General features: G+C 47.6%; 1 protein-coding gene across 11 annotated transcripts in view; it reads left to right on the top strand.

Annotated features, from left to right (window-relative positions):
• TENM4 (teneurin transmembrane protein 4) overlaps positions 1–20,010 on the top strand; it is a 2,472,585-nt gene that overhangs the window by 2,247,916 nt on the left and 204,659 nt on the right. For all 11 annotated transcript variants that reach the window (XM_069639906.1, XM_069639908.1, XM_069639907.1 and 8 more), the window contains 2 exons: positions 9,898–10,044; positions 19,352–19,568. In XM_069639906.1, coding sequence (XP_069496007.1) covers positions 9,898–10,044; positions 19,352–19,568 — 364 coding nt within the window. The remainder of the gene's footprint in view (positions 1–9,897; positions 10,045–19,351; positions 19,569–20,010) is intronic.

The following is a 20,010-nucleotide window of genomic DNA, read 5'->3' on the forward strand; positions in this document are numbered from 1 at the left end:
GAGCTATCCAGTAGCCATCCCTGGACATACACCTCTAGTTTAGCGTCACTGACCAATGCACTGGGCATATGCACATTATGTCAAAGGCATGCATTTTGCTCTAGAAAGTTGTCTTTGGTGTATAGGGTAACACGTATCATTATCAACACAAGACAACCACATATATGTGGTTATGCAATATCACTTCCATAGCTAAGCATTCTTGCATTTGGAGCGTTGGGATATGTTTCGCAAACAACATCAATGTTATGGTATGTTTAAAACACCATGGAAAAAAACCTTTACGTGAAATGTGAGTGAAATAGACCATTTCAGCTAACAAAGCACACATGCCAGAGCACCACCCAGAAGCCATCTCTGGAAGTTCACCTCCACTTTGCATTGTGGGTATGCAAATGAACACAAATATACTCAGGTGTTGGGTACCTTTCCACTCATCTACACTTCAGCTTTCTCAACTGTGTTCCCCTCTATCTCACTAATACCCCAACATCTCTTGAAAAGTCACCAGCAAAAAGGCTACCAAAATGGCAGAGGTGCCCTGTTCAAGAGCACTTTACATCATATTCTCTAGGTACCCAAACATACATATGTAGATTCACATATTCATGGGTGTAGCTGAAACTGACATGCACACAGTGGAAGGTATATAGTCAAACACATAGATACAGAGACACATTTTCACAAACAGGAATTCAGATGCAGACATTGACATACGTACTCCCAAATCCACACATACACTAACACATAGGTCTGCAACCTTTGGTTCGCTAGATGTTTTGGACTACAACTCCCATCAGCCCTAGCCAGCATAGCCAATGGTGAGGGGTCATGGGAATTGTAGTCCCAAAACATCAAGAGCAACAGGTTGCAGACCCATGCACTAACACAATTGTATTTGCATACACAATGCACGTGTCTGCATAAAGAAGACCGCACTCCCCACCATCATTCTAATCCACACTACTCCTGTGTGCTTGTGGTTGGATGTGTGTGCTTGGAGCTGTCGAATGCTAAAATGACATATTTGACTGTAAATCTAGTTTAAAATGGGTGGTTCATGGTCGACAGAAAAGCACCATTACCATGTTATCTTTGACTCTTGCCCTCCAAGAACAACTTTTACTTATTCGCAGCCCAACATTATTCCTAATAATTGTAATTACGATATTGGACTGCCAGCTGAGCCGCAATATCTCCCCAAATAAGTGTGTTAGGAAGAGGTCGACAATGATGTTTGTGAAGGTAACTAGGATCCCAGGACAGCCGGCTGTACATTAATAATGTTCTTGCTGGCCGGCCACTTTCTAATGTTATGCAGTAGAGGAAGAAAACACTGACGAGATGGCACGAGATGCCTTGGGAAATGATCTGTTAAAGGCGCCAAGACAAACACTCCCTTTATAGAAGCAGCTTTTTGCTTTATCTATTCAATCTATCCAAATGCCTGTCAATAACCATGATATGAAATGATATGCCATTTATAACGCGCCTGTACACAAGTGTTTCTAGGCGCGACAAGACAAGGGAGGACAAGACAAACGATCTTACTAGGCCTTGTCTCATTCAGATCATGCAAGTGTGACAATGCAAAGTTCAGGGGAAAGGGAGAGAGGGGAAGTGCAGCCAGGGCAGCGTGGCTCTGGGTACGTGCAAGGAGGCAGGGGACTACAGGGTTATAGTTACATTCCCCCAGTACATGGTAGGCCCGAGGCAGTGCAGGGGAGGCTCATGGAGGAGCCTGGTACCCAGTGAGCCTTTGAGGTTAGCCAAGTAACCAGTCAGGACAGCAGACAGGTAGGTCATCAGGGGGAAGGGGGGAGGGAGGGGGAATGCTATGCGGATGATACCCAGCTCATTTTCAGGCTCCCTTCCACCACTTCTTCTCAGTCTCTCATCTCGGACTGTCTGTCTCCTATCCAGCAGTGGTGTGCCACCAATGACCTCTGCCTTAATGCCAGTAAGACTGAGATTCTACTCATCGGCAAACCCACTCCCTCCTTCCCTGCAGCTCTCTCAGCCTGCCTCTCTTGGCCCTCTTCCTGCTCCCACCTGCAAGGCAAAAAACCTCGGGGTCATCTTCGACTCTGCACTCTCCTTCTCTCCTCACATCTCTGACGTCTCTAAGAAGTCACACTACCAGCTGCACCTCCTTAGAGGTATTCTTCCTTTCCTCTCCTTCCCCCAGAAGCTCACTGTCTCCAGAGAGCCCTGGTTCTCTCTAGGCTGGACTATTGTAACAGCCTCTATCTAAATCTGCCTTCCTCTACTCTCTGCCCTCTGCACCTTATCCAGAACAGGACTGTGAGACTTGTCCTTGGCCTCAAGCCCAGGGATTGTATCTCTCCAGGACTGAAATCTCTGCACTGGCTCCCAGTGGCTGCGAGGATTATGTTAAAAAAAAATTCTGCATTGTCCACAAGGCCTTCTGGGGGCTGGGGCCTCAATACCTTCAACTCTCTTCCTAAATATCTTCCTTCCGAGCTCTTCGCTCATCCGCCTCCAACTCCCTCAGGGTCAGTAACTTCTCCAAGCAACAAGTTGATGGTATATCTCTCTCTTCGGCAGGGGCCTCCCTCTGGAACAGCCTTCCTGCCTCCCTGAAACTTGAGGAGAACCATCTCCGGTTCCGGAAGCACCGCAAAACCTTCCTCTTTGCTTCTGCTTTCTCTCCTCCTCTCCCCTGCTGATTTCCTGGCTGAAACTGCACAGATTACATTGCCACCCTTTCTGCTCTCGGGCCCAGGCCCCGCCAGTTGCTCACCTGCACTGCCTCCCTGGCAACCCCTGCACCTGGAGACAGTTTCTGTATCCCTACAGTCCCCCTATCTGCACTTATGCCTGCACTTATCTTGTACTTGCCACCAGCTGGCCGTTTTATTCATTCGTATTTATCCTACTATCCCATGAACTGCACTTTCCCCTCTCTCTTCCCCCTCGCACTTTTCCCTTTCCCCCTTCCCATGCACTTGCACGATCTGAATGACACCTGGCCTAGTAGGATCGTTATCTGTCTTCCCCATTCCCCTCCCTTGCCTCATTGCGCCTTGAAACACTTGTGTATAGGCGCGTTATAAATGCCATATCATATCATAACATATATCATATTTGTAGAGGAGAGAGATCTTCCCCCCGCCCCCCACTCTCGACCTAGAGAAGCGTCTGACCCTTAGAGAGTTTGTGGTAGCTGAGCGAAGGGCTTGGAAAGGAAGGTATCTACAAAGAGAGATTTGGATGTAGTGCGGGGCCTGGCCCCAGAAAGCCTTGTGGATGATGCAGAGGGTCCTGATCCTGATCCTTGCAGCCACCGGGAGCAAGCAGAGAGATTTCAGGGCTGAAGAGATGCGGTCCCTGGGCTTGAGGTCTCAGTCTTACTGGCATTAAGGCAGATATTATTAGAGGCGCATCATGCCTGAATTGCCGAAAGACCGTCTGGAATGAGCGAGGAAAACGAGGAGGCTGAGGGGAGCCTGAAAGAGAGCCGAGTGTCATCCGCATAAAACTGAAAGTTAGAAGAGAAGGTAGAGAGCAGGTGGGCTAAAGGGGCCAAGTAGACATTGACGAGCCAGGGTGCAAGGATAGAGCCCAGGGGAACACCACATGTGGAGAGAGAGAGGTGGTGGAGAGAAAAGACCCAAGTTAGACCTGGGAGGGTTGGTCCAGGAGGAAGGAGGTCAACCCCTCCAGGGCCTGACCCATGATGCCCAGGTTCTCACAGCTGTTGATCAGGATGGCGTGATCGACCATGTCAAAGGCAGAGGAAAGGTCAAGGAGGATGACAACAGAAGGAAGGCTGGAATCAAGATTAGTGAGCCGATCTTCGCGGGTGTTCAGGAGAGCAGTTTCCATGCCTCTGGCTGCTCTGAAGCCATACTGATGGTCATGGAGACAAACAACAGATTCAGTGTGGAGAGTAAGCTGGGAGATGGACAGCTTTTCCAGGAGTTTTCCCAGGAAAGGGGTGATGGAGCTTGGACGATAGTTTGACGGACAGGTAGGTACGGCAGAAGGCTTTTTTAGGTGCGGGTGCACAAGGCAGTGCTTGATGGGAGAGGGGAAAGAGCCAGTAGTGAAAGAGTGATTGCAGAAATCTGCCAAGGCTGGATCGAGGGTGTCAATGTAGTCCTTCATGGTCCTGGAAGAGCAGAGGAGCACCTGTTTGGACGACACTTCCATAGATCAGACTTGTCTAGATACATCATCAGGTGCTGTCGGAGAGAGAGAGGAGAAAGGAGGAGGAGAGGGAGAGGAGCCAGTGTGGGTCCGAGAGAGGGTGAGGGAGAGGGAGAGGAAGAGGAGAGAGAGGACAGGATGTCCTGAGTTTTAGTGGTGAAGTGAGAAGCTAGAGCCGTACAGAGGGCCTGGGAGGGAATAGAGTTGGAAACTGCAGGATTGGCCAGCTCCTTGCGGATTTTACAGAGTTTGTTCACGTTGTTAGAGGCAGTAGAGACTCAGGCTTGGATGTAGAATATCATTTTTGACAGGACAGAGAGTCTGAATTGGCTTTGGAGCAGGCACCAGGCCAGTATGTCAGAGGATGCGCCCAAAGCCCTCCACTTCCTCTCAGCCACCCTGCACTTGTGCTTCAGGGCGGCGAGGTCAGAGTCATACCAAGGGTTTCACTTAGAGGTAGGCTTCAGATGGATTTTCATGACAGTGGCAAGGGCATTGAGAGTGTTGGAGATAGAAAGATGCAGGTTTGAGAGGGCTGTGTCAGAGTGTGAGTCAGCCGCAGGCGTAGGAGGAGCACAGAAAGTAGAGGCAAAGGCATCCACTGACGCACACTTCATGGGCCGAATAACATCCACAGATGTCTCAACCAAACACACAAAAGTAAGGTAAGATTAGTGACAATCCCCCTAATCCGGTCTAAGTGAAAACCACGCAAAGATTAGGCCGAGCCCCAAGGCAAGCACTCAGCACACAAACAGAATCAGTTATGTTGTCACAAGAGATAGTGTTACTCGACTCAAAGGGGCGTGCCTTGCGATCACCCAGTGGCTAACACCGACATCCTGTCTCGCAAAGTCTGGGTTATCCGATTGAAATGAAACGCGCTATGTGGGGTGCCTGCAATTAAACACTTGCACCAGTACAAAAATGCTCTCACACAACTGCATTGGAAGTCCCTTTAGCAAGATGGCCCTTGAGAGGCAGGTTGGACCCTTTGTGCAAGTGGATTTTCTTGGTCCCCCAGGCATGCAGAAGCAGCGTCAGGCGGGCATGATCTACAAGGGCAAAGAGGTGGTGGCATGGAGGTGCACAACTGAGACACAAAGTGCCTTCCTCTTTTGAGAAGACTTGTAACCAAACACGAGATGAGGGCGTCACGTGGAGAAAGTAGAGGCCGGTCTCTGCCATGAAGCACCAAATAAAAGAACGTTTCACTTGAGTGCGTGTTCACAACTTACATTGCAATGACTTTGGAATATCCTCTCTAGGACCTGCACAGAACGTCCTGGTTCCATAACGAGGCACGTGTGCGGCGCTGGCCTTCATCAAAGCGCAGAGGGATCCGGCCATCTAATTGCTGTCCCCATCTCCACTCCCGAAAGGCAGGGCCCCCACCTCCAGAGCCTGCAGGCACCAGGCACGGGTGGGGCGCAGGGTAGGGCTTTGCAATCATAACACATGTTCATTGGCCACACAGGGCCTTGAAAGTGAGAGCGAGGCACTTCCGCCCATTTTATAAATCCGCTATATACACGCAGGCGTCCTGCTGAAAGCTTTTCTCACTTTAATGACCTGGGGAGAGACGGAGCCTGGTGTTTGCTGGATCCAGCATTCCTCTGTGTTAAGTGGGCTTCTAAAAGCACCCCGTCTACCTGTCATTAAATGCATTGCCGGCATTAGAAGGCTTAGTCTTGCATGGTAAACTGGCCCTGCTCTGTTTACTACCTGGTCTCTGGGTCAAGGGCTTGGCGGGCGGACGTCTGTGAAAAAAGACCAGGTCACTTCTGTCTTCTTTGGGTCAAGGGCCGAACTCATGAGTGGGTGCGGTGTCCCGGGACTGGGTTAACCCCTGTGCCCTGCACACCGATCTTTAACCCCTTAACTGGCAGGCTATTATGCAAGTCTATGCAACACGGACGAGCATACTCGTCCTTGGCACTTAATTAAAGCAAGTGTGTTGTCAACAAAGATTTGCACGAGTCTAAGAAACAGATGCTGAAGGAATTCATGGAGACTGATGAAGCTTCTTTATTTTGCAAAGTAGACTGCTCAACGCGTTTCGGGGACTGCACCCCCTTCTTCAGGAGCACAACTGTAAACACAATAACACGCGCATACTTAATATCTCAATATCTGCATTTCTTCGCAAACAAAATATTAAAGATGCCCGCTGGTCATTAATCTGTGTATATAAATAGGGAAATTAAATAAATAAATAAAAGAATAACCAGTGTCCCGATTCGAAAAAAAGAATAGAACCAAGTTACCAACCACCAGCAACCAGCAAATGTGTAGCTGTGAACTTCCAACTCTTTACACCCCAAACGAACTAAAGTATAAATAATCCAAAGTATTAATACGAGAACATCACCATTAAAAGTATAATTTATAACACCAGTGCTGAAAAACATAAACTTCGAATATAACACCAAATATGTGAACAGCTTAAAAAACAAAAGAGCCTACCTAGGCCACATGCCAGACATCCGGCCACTTAACTGAAATCAAATCAATTCCTCGCAATATCCTACAGAAACAGAGAAAAGACCCCATTCTGTTTTCTATTTTCATTTAACCTCACAAAAAGGTGTGCGCTGTTACTTGTTACTTTGCATGTGGCAGAAATGGCATGCTGGCCTATGCATGCAGTGAGAGTGACGTACCCAGCCCCACTTTCTTCAAATTCTGGCACTTGCAGTCCTGCATGTATAATGGGGGGCGAGGAGGGGGGGGGGTGAAACTATACCTACCAAACTACAATTTAAAAACTCCGCCTGGCTGAATGCTTCACACTTGGCCTGGAGCCCTAGGGCCCCTCGGGTGCTGGTGTCGCCACTCATGGGGTGAAACACCAGCATCAGAAGATGTGTGGACCTCAGCCAGAAGTCCAAATTATGAATATTCCGCTGGGGTCCCCCTGCATGACAAAGCCTGGAGCAATGAAATGAGGCCCACTTTGGGTCCAACGTGCTTGCACCACTACCCTGAGAGCATTAGGTGAGAGAGTGAAAAAGCAGCGAAACTCATTAACAAAAGGCCCTTTTAAGAGCCTAAAGCATCAATGACACTGAGGGAAGCAATGCTTGCTATGGTTTGTCCCTGGAGGATAGCTCAGGGGCAACGTGCTCGCCTTGGAAGCAAGATGACACGGAGCAACACAGGTTCGAGCCTCGGGTCTGCTCTGAGAAACCTCTGGGTATTAATCGCGTTATAAATAACCTATCGTATGATATCATATCATGGTGTTAGGATCCAATGAGGAGCTAAGGTTTGGCCTCGAGTTCCCTGAGCTTCATACATTGGGGACTGTAGAAATAACAGACAAAGGGCCGCAGGATTCACGGATCATTTTCCTATGGGATTGCGCAATTATAAAACGCTTCTGTGAATCAGGCCCTAGACCTGGTTCAGAAGCAGCAGCAGGGGTGTGTTAAACCTATCATAGAAGAGAAAAGCCACGAATGGACAGTGTCCCGTTACGATGCATGCTTTCAACACGTGCTCTTCCCACTAGCGCCGCTTTGCAACCGAGGAATGAGCGCAAATCGGCTATGGCTGGAGATCAACTGCTTTGCCATAGGGCCTAACAAGATGTAGATGAGGAAAGCAGGCAACCCTTAGGCCTGATTGCATTTGCGATCCTTGTGGGATTGCGGGGAGGGAGGTGGGAGGCGGCTCTATATTTCTTGAACGCTGGTGTGGTTCTGTCTTCGGGAATTACCGTAACTAGCCAACTGACTGCAGATTTACTCAATGTTTGTCATTTGTGCCAAGGTGCGTTTGCTCGTGTCTGGCCACACGACTGACCTTCATTGTGCAACACAGGACAGGTTGCTTGCTTGCACTCAGTCACCCACACTCATTTGTGGGTTCCCCCACACTCAATCTTCCTCGCCCACTCACTGAACTCCCCGCCCACTTTCACTCTTGTAACCCAGTAGCTTTCCACCCGCCCACTCCACCTCCTCTCATCCAATCTATCCATCCATCAGCAACTATCTTTCATCCTTAATTTCCTTCTTCTCCCCTGCTCGTTCTCTGCACTCGCAATCTACCTTCTGCCTTGTTTTTAAACCCTCGGAGCACCCTCTCCTTTTGGCTCCTTTCAATCGAATTCTCTCCCTCTTTCCACCCGCTTCTCCTCTGCCTGCCACATTCCCAGGACTCGTCTTACAGCTCCTCTTCTCTCTCCCCTGCCTGACCCCTAGCATCTGACTCTAAAATGTTATACTGGCATCTTTGCATTGTTGTTTTTGTAGTGCTTCCTTTTATGTTAAGCACTTTGGTTAAAGCACTATATAAATCCAAATAAATGCATAGATCCATCACTTTTCCACCAAGGTGAGATGCAGCTGACCGGGTGTCCCGATTCTAGCACCAAGTAATAACTCGTATACACCAACGGCATGCGCGGTGGGCTGCAGCCCTCCCGTGAACATGCCGTGAACAGTGTTACGGCCAAGCATGTACTGTTCTTCAAGGCTGGGGAAACTCCAAGGCCTAAGTTGTGGTTTAAAGCATGCCTTGGGTAAGCCTTGCACTGTGACCAATGATTGCCAGACCTTGGCCTACTTTGGTCAACCAGTGCCCGCCATGTTCCTGCATTTACCATATTTTCGCTCCTCCCTGGCATAGTTTACAACCCACTGGGTGGATTTGTAGGTGAGCACAGCCCTAACACGGGGGAGGACCAGTTCATCACATGAGGCACTCGGGTCTGTTCACCACTGCCTCTGCACACTACTAAGCTACGCTTCTTCGCCATCGATGATGCTGGCTAGGGCTGATGGAAGTTGTAGTCCAAAACATCTGGAAAGCCAAAGCTTGCAGACCCACTCTCTGCATGAAACCCATTGATGGGCATCTATCGTGCACCCGTCTTTGTGGGTCATCGATGGGTGGTTCCTGTGTCTTTTGCTACTTTTCTTATCCTTGGCATCCTGTTGAGGGATCCAAGAAAGTCAGTAGCATTCGGACAGAAGGGAAGTCTGACCAATCAGATCGGCGCCTTATGGCCTTTAAGTGGCCAACTTAAGGGTTCTGGCTCAGGAGGATAGCTCAGGGGCAACGTGATCGCCTTGGAAGCAAGACAACACGGAGCAACAAAGGTTCGATCCCCGGGTCCGTGCTTAGAAACGTCTGGGTAGTGAACGTGTTATAAATAACCTATCATATCATAACTTAAAGAAGATGGTTTATTTGACAACTATGTGCATTTTAATATTTTATTTGCATTTAAGTAAAGTGCTATGGACGAGTATGCGCGTCCTATTTGCATAGAATTTCATAGAGCTCAGCATTTAAGGGGTTAAAACAGTACTATTTTCCAACTCTCTCCAGTAACAGTATATAGTGCAGAGCACTTTGCAGGCATCAGCAGTAAGCAGCGGTTGCGCCACCTGCTACCACGATGGAAATGGGTGGCAACCACGTGTTCTCCGCTAACTTATTGCTTTGGGGTGGGGGGTGCATGCATGATCAGGGGTGTTGCTAGGTATGGGAATGATTTGGGGCTATGCTAATGTCTGGACTGTTGGGAATCGGGGCTGCTGAGCTTCTATCTGGGGCTACAACCGAAAGACCCGGGGCTCTAGCCCCCCCTCACCTCCCCCCCAGCCCTCCCCTGGCGACGCCTCGATGCATGATGAGTTTACACGGGCTCGTGTGTGGCCCGGGCCGTGACTTTACTAGTCCAGTGACCCCCTGTGCATGCTTGCCTTGCAGAGGGCTGCCCCGGCTTGTGCAACGGCAACGGTAGGTGTACCCTGGACCTCAACGGATGGACCTGCATCTGCCAGCTGGGCTGGAGGGGAGCCGGCTGCGACACCTCCATGGAAACGGGCTGCAGCGATGGAAAGGACAACGACGGAGGTAAGCCAAGGGGACACTTGTATTCCCGCCAAAAACCCTGCGTTGGTATGTAGCGCCGTTTTTTCCGTTTCTTGGAGCTGTAAACCTGTGCTGATGTCGTTGAATGCTTTAATATAGAAAGTAGAAGACTGGTGTTAAGGTGAATTTTTCGAAAGATAGCTTTGCTATCTGTTGCAGTAGAAGTACAGCAGCATCGAATATTTAAATGAAATCCAGACGTTTTAAAAAAGAGAAGACCCGCTCTCATTAAATTGGTTTGCAAATATAAACTGTTTTGTGGAACCCCTGCCCAGCTGAGCCCCCCACCCCCTCCTTGTGAGCTGCTTCTTCCAGCCACATTTTTAACTGGCCATCAAGAAGCAGTCTGCACATTTCAGAGGGTGCTTTACACGTCAGAAAATGCACTGGGAGTTACTCCCAATTTAACCCCACCCTCTTACCCCAACCTGACAATCCTACTCCTGACCCTGGGAACACCCCCCGCCCCCTCTCTCGCAGCCGCTGCTTTTTGATATTAGGGACTTTCAGTTCTTCAGATGTTTCAGTCACTGTATTCAGCATGTTGATTCTTTCTTCCTGTATTTGGAGTGGTTTATGTTCACATTGCTCAGGGGCACTCATTTTCTCCTTGAAAGGAGGGATGGCTACATTTCTGTCACCAGGCATTACAATGGTAGCCACCAGGCTATCCTGGAATTACTGCAGATGGCGCATTAACCCCCTGAGCTATCTCATTGGCTGAAAGGGCATTCACAATGCAGGTTCATAGAAATAGAGGGGACTTGCAGGGTCACACTGGGACGAGGTAGGGGGAGATCATATTCTATACACCAGAGAGTTGCCGTTATAGCATTGATATAAACCGTTTCCCAATTCACGTGATTTATTCATCCCAAAATTCATCTCTCTCGATATGTGCATGGTTTATGGGAATATAGAAATTGTGCAACCATTTTGTTTTACAAGACATTTGTTAAAATTGTTATCGAGTCAAAGGCGTTGCTGTTATTTGTATCCATGTGTGCGCCTGTAATGAGCTAGTGCACCACACAGCATTGCAGCTCCCATGCCTACATACATGCCTTCCCAGTCCTGGGCTCTGGTGTAAGCAGCAGTACCACAACTGGTCCTCACAAAAGAAAAAGTGCAGGTAGGATTGAGGGCGAAGGAAGAACTTGAAAGAAATGTTTGTTTTATTAGAGTCCCATTGCATATCCCAGTGAAAAAGGACATTTTACTGTGGAAACCTCTTTAGTGCATCTCCTTTCGCTAGTATGGTTCTGCATAGAAAGCTAACTTCCTATATGACAAGACCTGGAACTAATGAAAGTACAGACGCAGCAGCAATAGAGGTCGCAGGAAAGCATGGCCCTAGAAAGAGGACAGCCTGGCAATGGACCAAAGGGAGGGACCTAGTAAAAGAATGGCTACAGGTGTCTCAGGAAAATATGTCTGCAGAAAACAATGACCAATGCAGATCCTCCGGTTCCATGTCATTTCGCCGACAGCAATTCCTTTGTGATCATTTGCTACAAAGTAATTACTTTAACATTTTTCATCGAATTTATTTTATTTATACTTGGGGACCCCCCCCCAACCATGCCCCCTTCATTACTTCCCCTATGCTAAACCCCACCTCACCCTAATTTTTACCTCTATACCCCACAAATACCTATATTTTTGGAAGAATTGTGAAGTAATTACTTCCTTGTAAATTACCACAAAGTAATTACTGTAGATGAAACAGCGCGATACCGATCCTCCAACCTACACGTCCGGAAGGACATGAAGCCATTTCTCTCCAAAGAACATCCTGCCAATCACTGATCGCTCCACTCAACCCTACTTCTCCTCTCCCGACTCCCCCCACCAGCCCAGCTACCTCTAGTACCCCCACACCCGAGCTGTAACCCTCTGTGAGCAAGCTGTTTGCACTGTACTCCTTTGCTTTCCAGCTGGGATTTCACTTTGTAAACCCCAGACATAGGATAACCACAGACAAAATGGTTCCACCGACGAATGACTCCAGGAAAAAACTTGAACCCAGCAATGACTGGCATCAGAAAAGAACGACCCCAAATATAATAGCCCCAGAATAGAACGAATCCAACCAGCATAACCCCAGAAAAAGTTAATATCCCCCAAAAGAGATTGACTTGAGGCAGGAATGCCCCCTCAAAGGAATAATCCAAGAAGCCATTCAACCCCCAAAATGAAAAAAACAGCACTCAGTATTCTAAAGGAGAACACCCCCCCCCCACCCCTGACAGGAAATGAAACAACCATAGAAGAGAATGGCTCCAGACGGGAATGGCCATGGAAGATAAGGAGCACTCAAAAGAATGACTCCAAAGTACAATGAAGCCAAAAATCAATGCCCTAGAAAAAAGACCCTAATAAAAGAAAGACTCCATGGGGGAATGGCCACTGTAGAGAATTGCCCCACATGTGAATGACCACAGTAGCTCTCAGTGCCGCAATTGAAATAACCCAGCCATAAATGATCACAAAACAGAAACCCCAGGAAAATAATTGCCTAAGAAAGAAAATAACCTTGGAAACAAATTTCCTTAGACTACAATGGTCACCAAAAGAATGATCCCAGAAAATCATTATTCCAGAAAGGAATTGTCTCAAGAAGGGAATGACTTCAGAAGCGATTGACCCCATAACAAACTGACTTCATAAAATAATGAGCCCTTATTCCATTTGGTGACTGCCTGTCAAATATCCCTCTCATCTCCTGTACCCACCATTTACCTTCATGTTTCTACTGTCCTCCCTCTCCATTTATTTTCTCTCTATCTTTACCTCTCCTCCTTTCATCAAGTCTCCTTTTTTCATAATTACCCTCTTTCCAGCTTGCTCTCGATATACTACCCGTGTTCCTCTACGTCGCCTTCTTTCGTCTTCTCCCTCATCGGGGTTTTCTTTCTTTTCATTTGCTCTTGTTCATTTTCACCTCCTCTGCTCCCTCTTTTTTCTTCCTCTCCTCTGTCTATCTCAGACACTGTCTTGCTCCTCGTCCCTTCTCATTCCCTCAGAATGTCTCTGCCACTGCTCTTTCCCATTATCCTCTTTACCAGGTCCTGGCCTCTTCCCTTTCTTCTTTGCCGGCTAACAGTGATTTGGGGTTCTGAGTGGCCAACCTAATGGATCTGCAAGGGCTTTTCACACGGGTCTAAGCAAGCCCTCTAGGTAGCATAGGCTGAGCAGTAAGGCTTAGTGTTGGGAGATCAGCTGGTTTGGTGTAGAGGGACAGTTATCAACATCGACAGATGTTTAAAGCATTAGAAGATCCACAAAGATATAACAATATACTATTTATTTAGAAAAACATGCAGTTAAAAGGCAAGATCACTTCTCACTGCACAACCAAATATATATATATATACAGTAGGTAACACCAAAAGGGGGGTCTGCTCCCCACTTTACAGCCCTTGTGCTCTCCCATTATTTTCTTTCCTGGGCCCTGGCCTCTCTTTCTTTCCTGACCTCCTAAAGGACATCCCTCATCAAAGGTTTAGAGACCTCTGTGTGGTGAAGATTCCTGGACCACGTCTATAGCCTGGCCCTGTGTTGGGGCTGCAGAGGTCTGGGCTTCTAGAATGAACCTCTGGCAAAGACTCCCATCAGCTGAGCTAAAAAGCTCAAGGGCACGCATCCTACCAATTCTTTAGGTTGTGTTCACTCCGCAAACGATACATGTGCCATCGGCACTAGGCAGCAGGAGCCAGGTGCGGGCATGGCAGCAGTATCTTTCACATGTACACACTCATGGTGTGAAAAGCTCGTACGCTAGCTCTGTGGGTTAGGCGCCTGGTTCAGAGATCTTAGTGTAATTTACAGACCACAGCTGTGAATCCCAGGATGGCTTACTCAGCTTTTTGCTTTATGAGGGAGTACTATATTGAGTAAGCAAACAACGCCAATTTATTTATTGGCAAGAATGTGTGATGTGCACGCTATAAATTGTCAATAAGATTCGTTTCCATGTGTAAAAACTCTGCACTAAGGTACTCCCAGGGCATATCCGAGACCTTGGCGATTAGATTAGACGTGCTCAAGAGTGATGATGAGTACCTGATAGAAGGCAGGCTGGACTTGAGTGGTATCAGCCCAGGAGTCGGGCGGAGTGGTGCATACACCCGGCTCTTGAAGGAGGGCGCCATTATAAGATCTTCCATGGCCAACCCATGATGTTGGTATGCAGTGAGAATCCACCCAGTGCAGTTGAAGTCCTGATTACAGGAGTGAAGCCCATTAGAAGGCTTAACATGACTACCCTTCAATGCATGGACTGGGTGATGAGAATGGTGTTGCTTTCTGAAGCTGGGGAGGGCCAGTGGGTCCCTGCCTCCATGCCCTGGCACTCAACACATGACTAGGCTCATTATTGCCTTGTCGGACAGATCGCGACTGGGCCTCGTTGGAATACGGTACAAAGACTAGTGGGTGGCAGGTAACATTGACACTATTTGAACCCAAAACATCCGTACAATTATTTCCAGAAATTCATAGCAAAAGCGTTGGCTAATTATAAAATACATACACATTCTGGACTGTTGATCATTCCAGGGAAACAGTAATAATTTGGTTTGAAAGTGCAATAACTCCAACTCTTTTGGGAAAGAAATTGATGGACTGGTGACACTTTTATAGCGCTCCAGTACCCTGAAAGTGTCTCTAGGCGCTGAGAAGATGCGATAATGGAAAAACATTTCTGAATGAGCCAAACTTACAATTGGTAAGAGCGAGTGCAAAAAAGCACAACACACAATGACACCATTAGCCAATGTGGCCAAATGAAAGATGTGGTTGGGCTGAATGGTCTGAGCGGGATGGATTTGGCTGCCCCGACTCTACTACTTTTGCGCTCATTCATTGTGCTCCCGCTTTGCAAAGGTTTGGGAAGCAGCACGAACCACAGAGCCCCCCTTAAATGGGACCTTTACTGCCAAGTTGTCCACCTTTAAGACCTCACTGGAGGTGGCTATGGTTTGAGGCTTTGTTCATAAAATGGAACAGAAACCACAAACACCTGCGAGCGATGGGAATGGAGATGGCATTTGTTAGTTTGACCAGACTGTCTGGGTATGCCCCTTGGTCCCTGCTTAGGGAGAGTTTTTAAGTTTTAAAACCATGTCGTGAGATTTGAGGGACGGTTTTTGCCTGGAACCGATTTAACAAATCCCCAAATTGGGACACGCACCATTCTCGTACCTTTCTCTCTGCTCTACCTCCATGCCCCCACGCTTTTTCCATGGTCTCTCTGCCAATGAGAGTTCTGTGCTTGCAATACACCCTGTGTATTGCGCCCGAATAGGCCACTGACATAGAAGTAGGACTATGGTTTCATTGGAGTCCTATTTGTATGTTAGTCCTTCTTTTGTGTTTATGGACACTGAAACTGAAGCCCTACGTCTATGTCAGTGGCCCGTCCGGGTTCTTTATTTTGAAAATCTGGTCACCTTACATTTGTACATCTTAAAGCAGGATAATCGTCTTCTCTTTAAAAGGATGATGAACAGATACAACCACAATGAAAGCCTTCAAGAAGCCTAGGTGCTCCCTGAGCAGCAGAAAACCAGGCCTTTGCCAGTAAAACTCACTCGATTTAATGTAAGACGAAGGTGAGCACATGTAGCGCGGCCCCACCAAGACCCAAGAGACCATCATACCGGTGGGTGAAGACGGTGAAATGATTCCGGGACACGTTGGGATCTTCTCGCTTTCAAGGTTCCATCTAAATGCAAATGAACGTGCCCCAGACAAAGGAAGAGCGTATAGAGGCAATTATATCCTAGTGCCGTCTGTGAGCACATTTTACAGAGATCCTCTCAGAGCATGGAGGTTATCGTTCCAGAATACGCCTTCTGCCATGCCCGAAGGGAAAGTGCTCTTGATTCCGGAGTCTAATATATCCTGTATACCATGCCCTTCAAAAGCTTGGCTGGTGGTCCGTAGCCGCTCGTTCCTCAAGTCCTACTGTAGGCTGCACACACAAGGGTACCTAGGGGCAGGGCCGGTTGAAGTGCGGTGCCAATTTCAAGATGGTGCCTAGAGGCCCGCCTTGCCTTCAGATGGGAAAGCTGAAATGTAATCAATGGGGGTGGGGGTAAGGTTGGGGAGTAGTTTAAAGTTTCGAAATGCAAAAGGGCAGTGGAAAGACACATAGATCTTTTTCAGGACCTAATCAGTTTCACTTGGTGAAATTGGACACTCACCTGATCGAACAATCAATGCAATAGCTCAGGGGCAACATGCTCTCCTAGGAAGCAAGACGACACGGAGCAACACAGGTTCGCTCCCCGGGTCCGCGCTTAGAAACCTCTGGGTATTAAGCACGTTATAAATAACTTATCATATATATCAAGGAATGGGAAGAGTTCTTGGAATATTATTTGCTTTGTTTTTCAGACGTCACAACTTTTGAACTTATTCCTTGCTGGATTACAGGTCTTCTGAATCAATATAATACCAATGTGGCTTACATGGGGAATATGCGTATGTCCACAGTTGCAACCTGTTAAGCTTGTGTCAAAGACTAAAATGAAGCCATGCAGAGGCAGAGATGGCATGGAGTATATGAACGGAAAGCTTTATTGTCCTCTGCACAGTAGAACAAACAAATGCAGGTAACGGGAGCTGAAACCTTAAATCGCCACTTAACAAAAGCTCTTAAGCTTTCATTGTTAGACTCACAGGGGCTACCCAAAGGCTTGGGTGACCATTTCCTCTGAAAACATTGAAAGGCCCTGATGCCGGGCATACATATGTGCAATGCCAGTGGTGGATCCAATTTTGGTGCAAGACAGGTTTGCGTTTGGGTTCCATTCAATTTTATTTTCATACTTTGCAGGTGGCTGGGGTGCTTCATGATTTGTAAGGACTCCAAGGGAGATTGTGGCTCCCCAGCTCCTCCTTACTGATTACTAGACTCCTCCGCTTGGTTAAGTGGCTGAGATGTGTTGTGTTGGATGTAGTACCTTTACAGGGTTTCTGCAAATGCTCCTCCTTTCGGCAACCCGGCGTGCACTCGCACACTTCCCTAGACCTCCAGAAGTACAAGCAAGGGCTCATTCACAGATTATTTACCAGCTTAAAAACAACGTTCCCTCTTTTATTCAGCTGGTAGACCTTTACTCACTCTTTCGTTCCCCTACATCCAAAGGCGTAGCCAGGGTTGTCCAACAAGCGGGGCCTGAAGCTAATGTAGTTGGGCCCAGTGCAATGACATTAACATCTGTAAAGGCCCATACAACGCTGTTGAGGTTACATGTCTTTACACCGAATTTTTTACACCTAAAGTATGTTTCAACGTAATTCTTTCACCTAAAACGTATTTATCAAATGTAGATTCACATAACTAAAAGTGTTTATCTATTGAAAATTGTATACCGAAAACCTGGACACCTAATTCATTTTTTTAATTTTTTTATTGGGGGTCTCCCCGACCCCCTGTTTTCCGGCCTTAAAAACATTCTCTTTAAGGTCATAGTGTTATATCTAATGTTAAAAACAGTTAACATTCGATATTGAAAAAATCAGTAAATGATCTTTTTGATGAAAAACTCTTTCAGTAAACAATTTTAGGTAAAATAGCTCTTGATGTAAATTATTTCAGGGGAATATTCTGTATACCCTCTGCTGAGTGGGCATTTACAGATTTTGGGTGGGCCTTACCCGCTCAGGCGCTACCCTGTCTACGCTTCTGCCTACGTCACCTCTCCATTTCTTTTTTCAATGTTCTCCATTCGTCTCTCAGCCACCATTCCCTCCACTCTCTGTCATCAGCATTTTAGTCACTATTTTTCCCTCATACAAATACATCTACTCGCCAGTGCCTACCTATTGCCCCCTTCGTTCAGTGTAGCTCCTCACTCTACCCCCTCCTCTTCGATCATACGTTGCTGTACACTGTTGCTACAAAGAGAATCCTGTAATGGTATATTCTACTGCCATGCTTGTCGACCACTCATTTAATTTGTATTTGGGTAAACAAAAAGGAGGTGGGGGGAGCTATTAAGAAACACATTGTAGATAGGGAACAGTGTCAACATCCATTTCGTGAGAGTTTTGTATTGTGCCCCTTGTTTTCGTGTATTCTCAAAATGCTCTCTATTAACTATGCATCTGGCCTTGCAGGATTTCAGGGTACTGCAGATGGGCATAATAACAGCCAGCTGGCAGTACACTGCTAGACACTGGGCGCCACTGCATAGCATTTGATGATTCATATGGACCGGCAAGCGCATCCCGGCTGCCCGTTCCTTTGTCCCTTCTTACCACGCAGCTCGTCCCCATTCTTCATGCGGGCCCATATCCGCAGTTGAGGCTTGCATCGACAATGTATGATTCCAGAGGTGTTGTTAGGGGGTGGGTGGTGAGGGGGCTCTAGCCCTGGTCTTTTGGTTGTAGCACTGGATAGAAGCTCAGGGTCTACATCCAAAAGGCTAGCCAGCCCCGAGTCCCGACAGTCCCGATATTAGCGCAGCTCCAGATCTTTTCCAGACCTAGCAACACCCCTGTGTAATACCTTTCTAGATGGGGATAGTTTAGAGATAGACTGATAAACGTTGTAATACTAGAAGTAGTTGAATCTAATCTGCCAGAATTTGGGGCCCTGCTAAAATGGTGACTGTTACATGGATAAACTAAGTGATGTGTACTGCGGAGAAAAAGGCAAGGGGGCCAGGGCAGATCGTCTCATGGACCAAGTTAACGATGTGTGTGTGGAAAGATGGACAGAAAACATGTTCCTATCCATGCTTTCCACTGTTTTAGTCCCCCCGCCCCCGCAGCTGACGGAATGAAAAATATGATGTCACTTCCGGTGACGTCACTTCCTACGAATAATTCATCAATTGTCTGCCTTGTCTGCATGTGGATATGTTCATATTCATAACTCCCGATGCACTCCCTACACCCATGTGGGTGGGTGCCTGGCTGCCATGGCCTCGCATTCGCCTGTGTGCAAGGACTCTGTGCATATCTACTTGCCGGGAACAAGTCCCACACTTCTGAATGCATCGAGCATCTGACTGTTAACACAGCTGATCCTGAGACTGGCAGTGCACAACAACGGACAGGTGAGAGTACAAGGTTATTAGTAAAGCACAGGTGTCTTGTGATTTGGGGACATCAGATAGGGTGGTACTTTAAATACAAGTTACAAGGTCTCGTGGGAGGGGGAGGGGAATGGGTGTAGGTACCATAAATCATGGAAAAATAAAGCCCTTCTTTGATTTGTCCATTCCTCCCTTGTTAACCCAGAGGGGACTGTCCCCACTTTTGTCATTTGCAGATGGCCTGGTGGACTGTATGGACCCAGATTGCTGCTTGCAGCCCCTATGCCACGTGAACCCCCTGTGCCTGGGCTCTCCCGACCCCCTGGACATCATCCAGGAGACCCAAGCCCCCGTGTCCCAGCAGAACCTGCAGTCCTTCTACAGCCGGATCAAGTTCCTCGTTGGCCGGGACAGCACGCACGTCATCCCCGGCGAGAACCCCTTCGACGGAGGGTAAGTTCGCCTCTCGTGAAGGCCTAGTGGCAGGCCCAGGCTGATATTAAGCCATGCAGTGTGTCTGTGTACGTTCTAATAGGCCATGGCAGAAGGGCGCGGGAGAGCGGCGTCAAATGCTGCAGGTGGGAAACAGATATTCGAAGAAATGTATGAATGTTTATGACTAGCCTGATGCGACCGCGGGCCTTTCCCAGAGGGAAGCCAGCCCTGGACTCGGAAAGCAAAAGCCACAGAGAGTTGTTTCCGAGACATCATATTACTATCATTTCTGTAGGTTCCTGGTGCCACATAGCATTTCACTGAAGCTGACGGGAGAACTTGGCTCTGGCGTGGTGCTTTCGCCCTTGGGCAGTAACATTTTTCTCGATCTCCTGAGATGCACAAACACTGGTGCTTAATACTTAAAGGTATTATGCCGAATAAAAGTGTGCTTGTCTGA

The sequence above is a fragment of the Ambystoma mexicanum genome, chromosome 7q (assembly GCF_040938575.1).
Source record: "Ambystoma mexicanum isolate Mex_15411 chromosome 7q, UKY_AmexF1_1, whole genome shotgun sequence".
Classification (NCBI taxonomy): Eukaryota; Metazoa; Chordata; class Amphibia; order Caudata; family Ambystomatidae; genus Ambystoma; species Ambystoma mexicanum.